This window comes from Salmo trutta, chromosome 19, assembly GCF_901001165.1.
Source record: "Salmo trutta chromosome 19, fSalTru1.1, whole genome shotgun sequence".
NCBI lineage: Eukaryota > Metazoa > Chordata > Actinopteri > Salmoniformes > Salmonidae > Salmo > Salmo trutta.
Window position 1 is genome coordinate 14,492,645 of NC_042975.1, and position 13,329 is coordinate 14,505,973.

General features: G+C 39.4%; 1 protein-coding gene across 7 annotated transcripts in view; it reads left to right on the top strand.

The window, feature by feature from the left end:
• The first annotated feature begins 6,654 nt into the window (after window positions 1-6,654).
• The window catches only part of LOC115154034 (phosphatidylinositol-binding clathrin assembly protein), a 65,192-nt gene continuing 58,517 nt past the window's right edge, over window positions 6,655-13,329 (top strand). For 2 of the 7 annotated variants that reach the window (XM_029699816.1, XM_029699818.1), the window contains exon 1: window positions 6,658-7,145. In XM_029699816.1, the coding sequence (XP_029555676.1) occupies window positions 7,016-7,145 (130 nt within the window). In that variant the 5' untranslated portion in view covers window positions 6,658-7,015. Of the gene's footprint in view, window positions 7,146-13,329 lie in introns of all 7 variants that reach the window. The other 5 variants (XM_029699813.1, XM_029699815.1, XM_029699817.1 and 2 more) reach the window with 5 other exon arrangements.

Genomic DNA, 13,329 nt, shown 5'->3' on the forward strand with positions numbered 1-13,329 from the left:
TTGAACTTTTTCACCACTTCCCATGCCACATTCGTACCGCCCAATGGTCCCTGCCCTCTCCGCTTCTCACCGCTTTCCTTCCATTGAAAATGAATGGGAAGCGGTGTTTCACTGCGCGGTACTGCGTGCTAGTGTACACGGGGCATTATGGTCTGTCGCCTAGCCATTCAAAGTCAAACATTTATCGGCCACTGTTAGCCCTGTAAATGTATTGAAACAGAACCCAGTGAATTTAAAGAGGATAGTCACGGAGAGGAGCAAGTGAGCTATGAACCCATACCATATTTTACTAACTTATTTTAAAAAAGAGAAGAATTTCATAGCATCAACAGTTTGTGTGTGTTATTTTGTGGGTTAGAGCAAGAATAATTATGTTTTGAGTAAGATATACCATTTTGAATGAGGCCCTATGACAGTAGTTGTATTGACATAACACAATGTGACTTTTAAAAACATAAACGAAATGCATTATCCTAAAACTGTCTTGAGGAATCGACTACATAATAACAGCCATGTTAAGTGGAGAAATCATCTAAGGTAATTGCAGATATTGGCCACTAGGTGTCCACCTAAGTGAATATATTGTATGTAATGACACATTTGGTTTGAAACGTTATTCAGGGTTGCATACAATTAATGTGTAAATAAAAATAAAAAATATATTTTTAAAAATGTGCATGTAAATAACACCTTGGTCAAAATTGTATTGTTTCTTTCAAATACATTAGGTGGACTTGATTTACAGATGTGAATGTTTTATAGTTCCTGTGTAGGCAACAGTATTTGTTTTAAATGTAGGTGGTCACTGTTAACAGTTTAGCAGTCTAGTCAGTTGGCTGCATGGGAGTGAAAGAATTATTTTGTTTTAGAGTTGATATAGCCTATGTGCAGTCAGTGATTCTAAATGATAATGTAAAACGCAGACAAACTAAAGCTAGAAGAAAGAGATGATTAAAATGTATGTTTTTTTCCAAATCCATCAACCAATTGCACATTTCTGAAAGACCTGTTCATTCAATTTGGGAGCTTTTTAAATGATGTTTTAAACAGATTTTTAGTCAACACTCTTTGAATGACCATTGTATCCCAGTTGGTAGAGCATGGTGCTTGCAACGCCAGGGTTGTGGGTTTGATTCCCATGGGGGGCAAGTATTTAGAAATGTAATAAAATGTATGTACTGGATAAAAATGTAATAAAATGTATGCACTGGATAAGAGCGTCTGCTAAATGACGTAAATGTAAATGTCTCAGGGATAATTAAAGTGCACTGTGACAGTCCGTGGCCCATGTGAGGTCTTTTTCAGTCAAGACCACCAAAACGATTTGACTTTAGTGTTTGTGAGACCTATGTAGCCTACTTCCCAAAAAGTTTAAAAAGTGCATTCCTCAATTGAAAGTGAGGTTGAATTATTCTCACCCAATCTGAGATTGAATGATGAAGATACTGTCACGCCTGCTCCTACTCCCCCTCTCTGGCGCTCAAGGGCGCTAGGCAGCCCATCATCGTGCACACCTGTCAACATCGTTACGCGCATCAGCGTTCCATTGGACTCACCTGGACTCCTTCACTTTGTTGATTGCCCCCTCTATATATATGGCACAGCCAGAAGAGCCACCCCTCATAGCCTGGTTCCTCTCTAGGTTTCTTCCTAGGTTCTGTCCTTTCTAGGGAGTTTTTCCTAGCCACTGTGCTGCTACACCTGCATTGCTTGCTGTTTGGGGTTTTAGGCTGGGTTTCTGTACAGCTGATGTAAGAAGGGCTTTATAAATAAATTTGATTTTGATTTGATGTCTGTTCCTCAGTTTGTTCCACGTGTCAGCATTGATGTCGTAATGTCGTTTTCTTCCCCCTGTCCAGATGCTGTTCTTGTTTTGTTTTATGTCCGTTTATCCATTAAATCTTCACTCCCTGTACTTGCTTCTCGTCTCCCAGCGTCTGTCCTAACAGATACTGTAAAAAATCTGTTTGGCATGAATTAATAATGTATTCTACATTTGTCAGCAATGAATTTTATTAGGGTTGCAAAATTCCTGTTAATGTGGCAATATTCCATACATTTTCAGAAACTATGGTAGTTAATTTTGGGGCGGCAGGCAGGCTAGTGGTTAGAGCATTGGCTCAGTAACCAAGAGGTTGCTTGATCAAATCCCTGAGCTGACGAGGTAAAAATCTGTTGTTCTGCTCCTGAACGAGGCAGAACAACTGCCTCGAACCCACTGTTCCCCTGTAGGCTGTCATTGTAAATAAGAATTTGTTCTTAACTAACTTGCCTAGTTAAATAAAAAAATCTATGAAATCTTTATGAATTTATACTTGCACTTTAGAAAGAAAAGTATGTATTTTTTTCTGATTCGTTATGTCTGTGTTCATGTTGTCCGTGAGTTTGTAGTGGATATCTGTGTCCATATCTCTGTGTCTCACCATGGACAACTTTAGCATTTTAGCTAATTTTCAACTACTTACTAGTTTTTAGCTACTTTGCAATTACTTAGCATATTAGCTAACCCTAACCTTAACCTTTTAGATAAACTTTCCCCTAACCCTTTAATCTAACTCCTAAACTTCACCCTAGCCTAGCTAACGTTAGCCACCTAGCCACCAAGCTAGAATTCATAACATATAAGTTTAGCAAATTTGTAACATATTGTACGATTTGCAAATTCGTAACATACAAAACAAATTGTAATTCGGAACGTATCATACAAAACGAGTGATGGACATCCATAAATTAATATATACCATACGAAACCTAACATATTATACTAAATGGACTGTCCCAACCTTAGCATACTATCTTCAACATGCACACTTTCTATAATTACATAAGATCGTCTTTACTTTAGGCTATTTACTTTAAAAAAAAGTAATATTTAATTTTGTGGCTGACAACGCAACCAAATATCAACATTTAAAGGATATTCAATGCTTGGATAGTTTCATCTGAGCCACTGGCTTAATCCTATTCTTGTCGACAAGTTAAAAGGCTTTTGTTATCATTATAATTTTTCAAGGGGTAGGGTAGATCAGCTTTAATATCGCAGATAGATTATAGGTTTTATGAATTTAATTGTTTGTGAAAGTTTGGACACCTACTCATTCAAGGGCTTTTCTTTATTATTAAGTGTTAAACAAATCTAAATATATTTTATAGATGAGATTCTTCAAAGTAGCCACCCTTTGCCTTGATGACAGCTTTGCACACGCTTGGCATTCTCTCAACCAGCTTCATGAGGTAGTCACCTGGAATGCATTGCTTTGTTAAAAGTTAAAAGTTCACTTGTGGAATTTCTTTCCTTCTTATTGCGTTTGAGCCAATCAGTTGTGTTGTGACAAGGTAGGGGTGGTATACAGAAGATAGCCCTATTTGGTAAAAGACCAAGTCCATATTATGGCAAGAACATCTCACATAAGTAAAGAGAAATGATAGTCCATCATTACTTTAAGACATGAAGGTCAGTCAATTCAGAAAATGTCAAGAACTTTGAAAGTTTTTTCAAGTGCAGTCGCGAAAACCATCAAGCGCTATGAAACTGGCTCTCATGAGGACCGCCAAAGGAAAAGAAGACCCAGAGTTACCTCTGCTGCAGAGGACAAGTTCATTAGAGTTACCAGCCTCAGAAATTTCAGCCCAAATAAATGGTTCACAGAGTTCAAGTAAGAGACTCAGCTCAACATCAACAGTTCAGAGGAGACTGCGCGAATCAGGCCTTCATGGTTGAATTGCTGCAAAGAAACCACTACCAAAGGACATCAATAAGAAGAAGAGACTTGCTTGGGCCAAGAAACGCGAGCAATGGACATTAGAACTGTGGAAAACTGTCCTTTGGTCTGATGAGTCCAAATTTGAGATTTTTGGTTCCAACGGCCATGTCTTTGTGAACACGCAGAGTAGGTGAACGGATGATCTCTGCATGTGTGGTTCCCACCGTGAAGCATGGAAGAGTATGTGTGATACTGTGGGGGTACTTTGCTGGTGACACTGTCTGTGATTTATTTAGAATTCAAGGCACATTTAACCAAAATGGCTCCCACAGCATTCTGCAGCGATACACCATCCCATCTGGTTGGCGCTTAGTGGGACTATCATATATTTTTTCAACAGGACAATGACCCATCACACATCCAGGCTGTGTAAGGGCTATTTTACCAAGAAGGAGAGTGATGGAGGGTTGTATTAGATGACCTGGCCTCCCCAATCACCTGACCTCAACCCAGTTCAGATGTTTTGGGATGAGTTGGACCGCAGAGTGAAGGAAAAGCAGCCAACAAGTGCTCACCATATGTGGGAACTACTTAGAGACTGTTGGAAAAGCATTCCAGCTGAAGCTGGTTGAGAGAATGTCAAGAATGTGCAAAGCTGTCATCAAGTCAATGGGTGGCTCCTTTGAAGAATCTCAAACATACAATATATTTTGATCTGTTTAACAGTTTTTTGGTTACCACATGATTCCATATGTGTCATTTCATAGTGCTGATGTCTTCACTACTATTCTCCAATGTAGAAAATAGTACAAATAAAGAAAAACCCTTGAATGAGTAGGTGCGTCCAAACTTTTGACTGTTACTGTACATTCCTAATTTCCCCTTTCTTCAAAGGCTGGATTTTCAGTTAATAAGCTATTTACTGTATCGCAAAAATGACATTGAATTGTGTTCGGTTGTCAATGCAACCAAATTTTAACATTTGAAGGATATGTATCTTGTGTGCCACTCAGTTGGTGTGCCTTTAATTCCAGTTAGTCTGGAAGTTAATAATTGTTATGATAGATACACGTCTCCAGCAAAGAATCAATGTTAAAGAATGGTTCTATTCTTTAACTTATATTTTAGGTTGAGATGGAGACGTGAATCCAACATATCAATTATTATTTTCTTGAAACTCTACGCTTATATGTATTGTGTCTTTTTTATTTAACCCTGGGTTGAATTGAAACAATAGCTGTTGATGACTTTGCAAATGCTATATAGGCCTAAATAGTATCATTGATGATATGACTTATAAAGTATGGTTACATTTAATTTGCTCTGTTAAACCTGCCCTTTGGAATGAGTTTGATAGGAACAGTGAATATATTTAGTTATTAAGATATCTATCAAAAATCATTCTCATAACAGCACGTTGGTAATAGTCAGTATCAAAAAAATATATATTTTAATTTTTTTATTTCACCTTTATTTAACCAGGTAAGCTAGTTGAGAACAAGTTCTCATTTACAACTGCGACCTGGCCAAGATAAAGCAAAGCAGTGCGACAGCTAAGCTAAAGCTAAGCTAAGCAGGGCTTGGTTAAAACCCTGGATGGGACACCAAATTAATAGCTGTAGATCGCATGTGTCAAAGTCATTCCACGGAAGGCCAAGTGTCTGCAGGTTTTTGCTCCTCCCTTGTATTTCATTGATTAATTAAGTTAACTAATTAGTAAGGAACTCCCCTCATCTGGTTGTCTAGGTCTTAATTGAAAGGAAAACAAGACACTAGGCCCTCCGTGGAGTGAGTTTGACACCCCTGCTGTAGATAGATCAACTCTTCAGTAGGAGGTGCTGCCAAGTTTATTTTCTAAGGTCCAAATTCAAGGTTTGTTTATGTTGAAAATTGGTTCAGTGACTACATAATCCTGTGGTTGAAATCCAATGTATTTTCCACATAGATTCCACGTTACAATACGTTGACAAATTTCCTTGAAACAACGTTGATTCAATCAGTTTGTATCCAGGCTATATTGAAAAGAAGTGGAGGACGCTCAACTAATATGAGTCGAGGTGCAACCAAAAAATGTGATCAGAATTGAAAAGGCGCAACACTGGCTTGCCATTAAAAACTCAATGTTTTATTTCAGCAATGTTAAAATATTATTTTTACTTTGCTTAAATTAAACATTGCATTTCAGGTGAGCGAGAGTTCCGACTTTTCCTTTTCAACAACAAAGATAATGACATGTTAAAATAAAACTTTAAAAATCTAAAGGATATTCCATGTGGAAACCATGGATATTAAAGGAGAATCAGGGGCAATGCCATGAGAAAATGGAATGATTAGGACTATATGGGGCATGACCATGTTGATTAACTATAGGCCTACATAAAGATTCATATAAAAAATATAACAAAAACGTTATTGCAAAAAACGGTGTCCCATGTGAAAAGGATGGAAAGCAAGTGGCAGGGAAATTATAATGGCTGCGAAACTGTCGCCCGCCCATCCATGTTTGCTCAAGTAAATGACCGAAACAATCAATCAATTGAAGTTTAAGAGCCACAATGGTGGCCCTGCTGTAAACTCAGCAACACCCACATAAAATTTGGGAGGCTCCCATAGAGATAGATAGAGGACTCATCATGGATATGATGTATTTTAGCGTGGACATTGCCATTGAGGGATTCCACTAGTTTAAAGTAGTCAACTGGGTGGGGATTCCTATAAGTCGGGCGCCAATTAGCCAATGAAGAAAAATAAGAAAATGTACTACTTTAAAATGGAGATAGCCTAAAAGGCGCTGCCCATGCTGTCACAGGCGATATGATAGCACAGATACAAAGAGAAGTCCTCTATCTATCTCTATGAAGGCTCCAAGTCTATGGAGGAATGAGACCCGCCATTTTCCTGAAAAACTCCAATCCATTTAAACCCAGCAGGGGGGGCGAAGTAGAAAAGAGCACAGACTTCTTCAGTGAGAACGAAACGAGAGGGGGCGTCAGTGCGAACAAAGTAATTATAGGGAGAGGAGTGAGAGGACATTCGGAAATTGAACGGAAGTAAAACACTGGGTTTGTATCTTCGTGGTTTTCCGACGTAGACGATACACCCAAACTTAAATTACAGCCTCAAATCAAGTCGTGGATGTGGGGTGCATATATCACCCTGGGATTTAGCTACACGAGTAACGTTCCTGCCGTCAAAATTTCTCCCCTCTCTTTATTTTGTGTCAGGTGGCTGAACTGTGGAAGCTACAGAGGACAATATCGATTCCACAGGATTTGAAACATTTGTTGTATACTTTATACAAAAGTGCGAAGATGTCTGGACAAAGCATTACGGATAGGATAACTGCAGCTCAACACAGTGTAACCGGCTCCGCTGTGTCCAAAACTGTGTGCAAGGCGACCACGCATGAAATTATGGGACCAAAAAAGAAACATTTAGATTGTAAGTATTAATATTTAGGCGACTTGCTACATTTTTGCGTCTGATCGAGTGTGTGTGTTGTCTATTCCTTAGGCATTTAACTGTGGCTGAGGCCTACAAACCCACATGAAAAAAATACTATAGTGCATACTATAGTATATAAATATAGTACTATGGTATAAATGTTGTAGTATTACAATATTTATACACTTCTATTCATTGTAGTGTTTCTGCGGACTTCACTGTAGTATTTACTGTAGTCTTTGCAGACATGACTAGTATACTGTAGTGTTTTTGCTTTATTATCTTTGACATAGAAGTGCGGGCTTTTTCCAGTAAGAAACCTACTGAACAAATACTAAATGAGCACCTTTTTCATAACCTGTACGTAGGTAGGACTGGAGTCTGAACGGATCGTTCAGAGTTTGCTCTTTTCTGTAACCTGTAGGGAACATAATATAATGGTATATACTTGGCATGAAGGTTTCTCACCCATGGGTGGCACAAATTGGGGTATGGGAATGGGTGGATTATGCAAATGTATTACTGTGGTATTACTATAATTATAAAAAGTGTGTTTTGTGGACAATACTGTACTATTTACTATAGTATTCTCCACTATACTACAAAATTCTATAAGCACTACATGAGCAAGGGGTATACTACAGTATGGAGGTCAAGGGATATTACAGCTTATTACATAATTCTATAGTAAGTACTATAGTACACTGTAGTATTTTTTTTTTTTACATGTGGGTAGGCAGTTATTTTCTGCAATTATTCTCTGATGTTTGCCTATCTATGAAATAATGCGAGATTTCATAGCATTTTACAACAATTACCCTACACCGTGCTATCATCTTTACAATGGAAATTAGCGCTGTGCTTGGCATGTAAATAATGTGATTAACTGGATGACGATCAGGTTGTAGCCTAGACTTTGAACTTCAAGAAATGGTCTGACACATTTTATTGATCACATACACATATTTAGCAGATGTTATTGCGGGTGTAGCGAAATGCTTGTTCCTAGCTCCAACAGTGCAGTAGTATCTAACTAAATGCTTGTGTTCCTAGCTCCAACAGTGCAGTAGTATCTAACTAAATGCTTGTGTTCCTAGCTCCAACAGTGCAGTAGTATCTAACTAAATGCTTGTGTTCCTAGCTCCAACAGTGCAGTAGTATCTAACTAAATGCTTGTGTTCCTAGCTCCAACAGTGCAGTAGTATCTAACTAAATGCTTGTGTTCCTAGCTCCAACAGTGCAGTAGTATCTAACTAAATGCTTGTGTTCCTCGCTCCAACAGTGCAGTAGTATCTAACTAAATGCTTGTGTTCCTAGCTCCAACAGTGCAGTAGTATCTAACTAAATGCTTGTGTTCCTAGCTCCAACAGTGCAGTAGTATCTAACTAAATGCTTGTGTTCCCAGCTCCAACAGTGCAGTAGTATCTAACTAAATGCTTGTGTTCCTAGCTCCAACAGTGCAGTAGTATCTAACTAAATGCTTGTGTTCCTAGCTCCAACAGTGCAGTAGTATCTAACTAAATGCTTGTGTTCCTAGCTCCAACAGTGCAGTAGTATCTAACTAAATGCTTGTGTTCCTAGCTCCAACAGTGCAGTAGTATCTTTTTTTTTAAAAACTCTTCACAACAATGCACACATCTAAAAGTAAAATAATGTAATTAAGAAATATATAAATATTAGATTGACTAAAATACAGTAGAATAGAATACAGTATATATTTTACCAATCAAGTTTGGACACACCTACTCATTCCAGGGTTTCTTTATTTGTACTATTTTCTACATTGTATAATAATAGTGAAGACATCAAAACTATGAAATAACACATGGAATCATGTAGTAAACAAAAAAGTGTTAAACAAATCAAAACACATTTGAGATTCTTCAAAGTAGCCACCCTTTGCCTTGATGACAGCTTGTAGTCTGTGATTGTCTGTAGACCCTGCTGCAAACGTCTCGTGTCTGAGCCGTTGAATTGCGACTCCACTTTGTCTCTGTGTACTGATGTTTTGCCTGTTTGATTGCCTTACTGAGGGAATAACTACACTGTTTGTTTTTGGCCATGCTCCCAGTCATCTTGCCATGGTTAAATGCGGTGGTTCGTGCTTTCAGTTTTGTGCGAATGCTGCCATCTATTTTATTATTTCTGGTTAGGGTAGGTTTTAGTTGTCAGAGTGGGTACAACATCTCCTATACACTTCCTGATGAACTCCGTCACTGTATCTGTGTATTCGTCAATGTTATTCTTAGAGGCTACCCAGAACATGTCACTGTCGCAGTATATCCCGAGAGAGCCATGTTTCCATGAAACATAGTATGTTACAATGCCTGATGTCTTTCTGGAAGGAGATCCTCGCCTTGACCTCGTCTACTTTATTATCCTGAGACTGAACATTAGCGAGGAATATACTCTAAAGCGGTGGATGGTGTGTACTCCTCCTGAGTCGGACTAGAAGTCCACTCTGAATACCTCTTCTCCGCCGGCGGTGTTTTGGAGCACCCTCTGGAATAAGTTCAGTTGCCCTGGGGGGGTACGAACAAGGATCCAATTTGGGAAAGTCGTATCCCTGGTCATAATGCCGGAGTTACCGCCGATTTGATATCCAAAAGTTATTTCCGGCTGTATGTAATAAAACAAACAATTTTCTGGGCCAATAATGTAAGAAAAAAAAAAAACGAAATACTGAAAGGTTGCTTAGGTGCTAGAAGCAGAGCTGCCTTATCTGTCGGTGCCATCTTAGACCTATGAATGATAACCATTATTCTACCAAGAATGATGGTTATTAAAGTGCTATTTATGCAATGATTTAATAAAATAAATTGCTTAACTGCTCCGTGCTTTGTTTATGCAATCTTCTATCGAGATGTCCAACTATTTTCTTTCAATAGCGACTACATGCCTACAGGCAATTTACCGTCTAGTGAGTGCCCCTACGTGATCTTATGCTTAGCATACGTAGAAGTTTTCTCCCCCAGTGTTTTTGGCTGACTCAGTTCTTCACAGGCATTCAATGGGGAACTTCAAGAGAAACAACTTTTAGTGTCGTTGTTCGCAAGATGGTCTGACTACGGATGTTAAAGACACCCTCTGCACTTCCTGACATTTTACCATTGTTGATTCACAGTTCTCCTTCTCCATTCAGTTAGTATTTTTTCTACTTTTGGTGCTAATAAATAAGACCCAGTTATCACAATGGGGAAGTGAGGAGTGATTTATGCCAATTAGGGATCAGGAGGTGATTAGCCTTGGCAATGGTGGGCTAGGTTGGGAATTTAACCAAACACCAGGGTTAACAACCCTACTCTTGCGATAAGTAGCCTACCATGGGATCTTTGTGACCACATTGCACCTCTCCTCATAACAATAGGTTCTTAACTGACTTGCCTAGTTAAATAAATAAATACAAATACCAGCCATGTTATATGGTTCATGATCTTTTGTGAAATCAAGTTGCATGCACACAATACACAATTAACTAACATGAACACCTAAAAAGGCAAGATAATCTGGGAAGGAATTGGTTAAATTAGAACTTTACTTAATCCAACCATATGTGTTGGTAGATTTGATAAGCGAAGTAGGCCTATGTTCTGGAAAACCATCTACATAAAGGTATGGAAGTGCTTTCTCAATATTTATATTTTCTTTTTCTATCAGCAGTGATGTTTTGCTCTATCTAAAGTCCAACAATACACCAGGCTACCTACCCAGGTTTTTCCCCAGGCTGCCTTCTGTGTATTAGGGTCATCCCAGGTTATCAGACTCTGCTTTACAATCCTGGTCTGGAGGTGGGTTTTACCTGGGTATTTGGTTTATTTGGGGAACCCTGGATTTATGGGGCGGCAGGTAGCCTAGCGGTTAGAGAGGCAAGCCAGCCTTTTCGAATCCTGGGAAAAATCTGGCGGGAAGTGAGCTGGCAACCGGAGGGTTGCTGGTATCAAATCCTAGATGCCATTGCCTGCTGTTGGGCAAGGCACTTAACCTCCCCACAACAGCTTCTCCATGGGCAGCCCCTGCTCTAATATCTCCTACCTGTGGGTAGATGTATGTGTGCCTTTCGGAGGGGTTGGAAGAAAGTGGAAGTCAAATTTCATTTGAAATAAAGTGATCTTAATATTAACCTTTTTTACAGGGGTAAAACAATAGGTACCTCAAAGTACCACCACAAGAGGCTTGCATGTGCTTCACAGACATACCAAGGTTCCTTGTCTGTTTTTCTGGTGTGATACCTGGGAAATTGGTGGGCTCTGTGTTGTGTGATTTGGGTCAGAATTGAGAACCAGGGATCCCAGCCTCTCGTGAGAGCAGAGTTTTGGTGTATAAAGGGCTTTAGGGTTGTTGGGCTATTGCTGTTATACGTTGCAGATCTATGTGATCTTTTTCAAGGAAAGCTAGTTCATCAGAAAACAACCACTTGTATTGTTGTGAAACGTGTGGATGGTGATGGAGAGAAGGCACAAGCAGGTTTCAATAAATATGATATTACCAGTGGTTAAGACCTTTTCATCTCCAACAAACTGACATTGTGTCATTGGACATTAACGCAAAAAACAAACACCTACATAAGAGTGCACCACATCAAGTGTCTATGGCCAACAAGGGTTTAGTCACCCGCGTAACCATTTTCAATTACAGTGACTATTTGCAATTACAATAGCCAGCCTTCTCGATGAATGAGCAGGTTTTAAGTTGGCATTAGCCTAACCTTTACCCATTGAGGCTGTGTCCGGGATTATGCTGGGTGTAAAATGAGTTCAGTCTAGTCTCAAACCTGACCCGGCAACTGTTACTAGGGTCTGGTATCAATGATGTTGGCATAGAGAGGAACTACGTCACTGCCTACGACACTACTTTATCTGCTAGAATAAAATTCAAAATACTAGCTATCAAGATAGAGGTTATTTTAAATGAGTGAATTTCGCAAGCGGCTAGTTTGCATCAACTACCTTCACTAAAACCACAGCAAAGGTTTTTTTGCCTGCAAACTTTGGTTTTGAATTGTGCCATTTTTGCCTTGTGATTTGTTGAGAGTTGTCTGTTTGAAGAGGATCCACCCCGGCCATTTTTTCCCTCCATATCAACGTTACTGAAATAGTCGGAGCTAGTTTTTCATCTTTTTTAAAAAATGTTGGTCTCTTCCTGGTGTTTGCCCTTGCTGTGTTGGGTTACTCCCGTTCAAAGGGTTTTATTTCTGCACTGACCTCAGCGCCCTAGCATCAGTGCTGATGCAGTTTGACTGCAGGCATCACCACATCAAGCTGTTCACACCCCGCTGCTTATTCTTTTCCCCCCATACAATGTTTTGGTGGGGAGAGATGGTGAAACCAATTTCCTGTTGGGCACTATTTTTAGTATTGGTTCCAGAATAAGAAATGCCATGTGTGGTGTTTGTTGGGGGTCTTGAAGGGCATGTATGAAACTCCTAGTGAGTGGAGAGGCCATACCTCACTGACTCCTGTACATAGAAGGCTTCTTGATTGGCTTCTCCTTCATGAGGAGACTGCTAGAGAGGACCTCTTAAGGTCCCTTTTGTAGTCTGGGGCTTGCAGGAGCAGAGCAGGAATGTGACAAAGGTTATAGGTATTTCAGGAGGGCTGGTAGCATTTGTGTTGGAGTTTCCTCTCAGACTGAAATAGCAGTGTCGTGTCTAGCTCCCCTCCTGTCTGATTTGTACCCAAGATATGGCTCCCTCTTTGCTCCTTTGATTTGGGTTGGGTTTCCGGCCAGTCTGCACATTCTTTAGCACAGGCCTGTTAAAGAAACTCCACCAAGTAACTTGTTACCAGAGAGGAAGAAAATAGGGAAAGGTCAAACAATTGGCTTTTTCCAGCTATGAGCCTGCTCTTGAACGCTGGTCTGCTTTGGTGAGAAATGAGCTCTGAGACGACTGCTCCTGACATTTTAAAAAGATAGATAAGCTATAGCCCACCACTTTAGATTCCAGTTTGTTGTAATCAGTGTAACTTATCCACTCAATATTGATGTATCTATTTATAGAGAGAGGAAAAAGACTGCACTTTTATTGCATGTTAGACCATAAATTGTTTTCATGTAAACCCATTTCTGTCAGTCCCAAAGTGCAAGGTTCAATTGCAAGTGTAGGCTTGTATTTGATGCTAGTATTTGATGCTTTAGGGACCTTTCAGCCACTGTAAATGGGAAGTTTATTTTATTGTGTCAT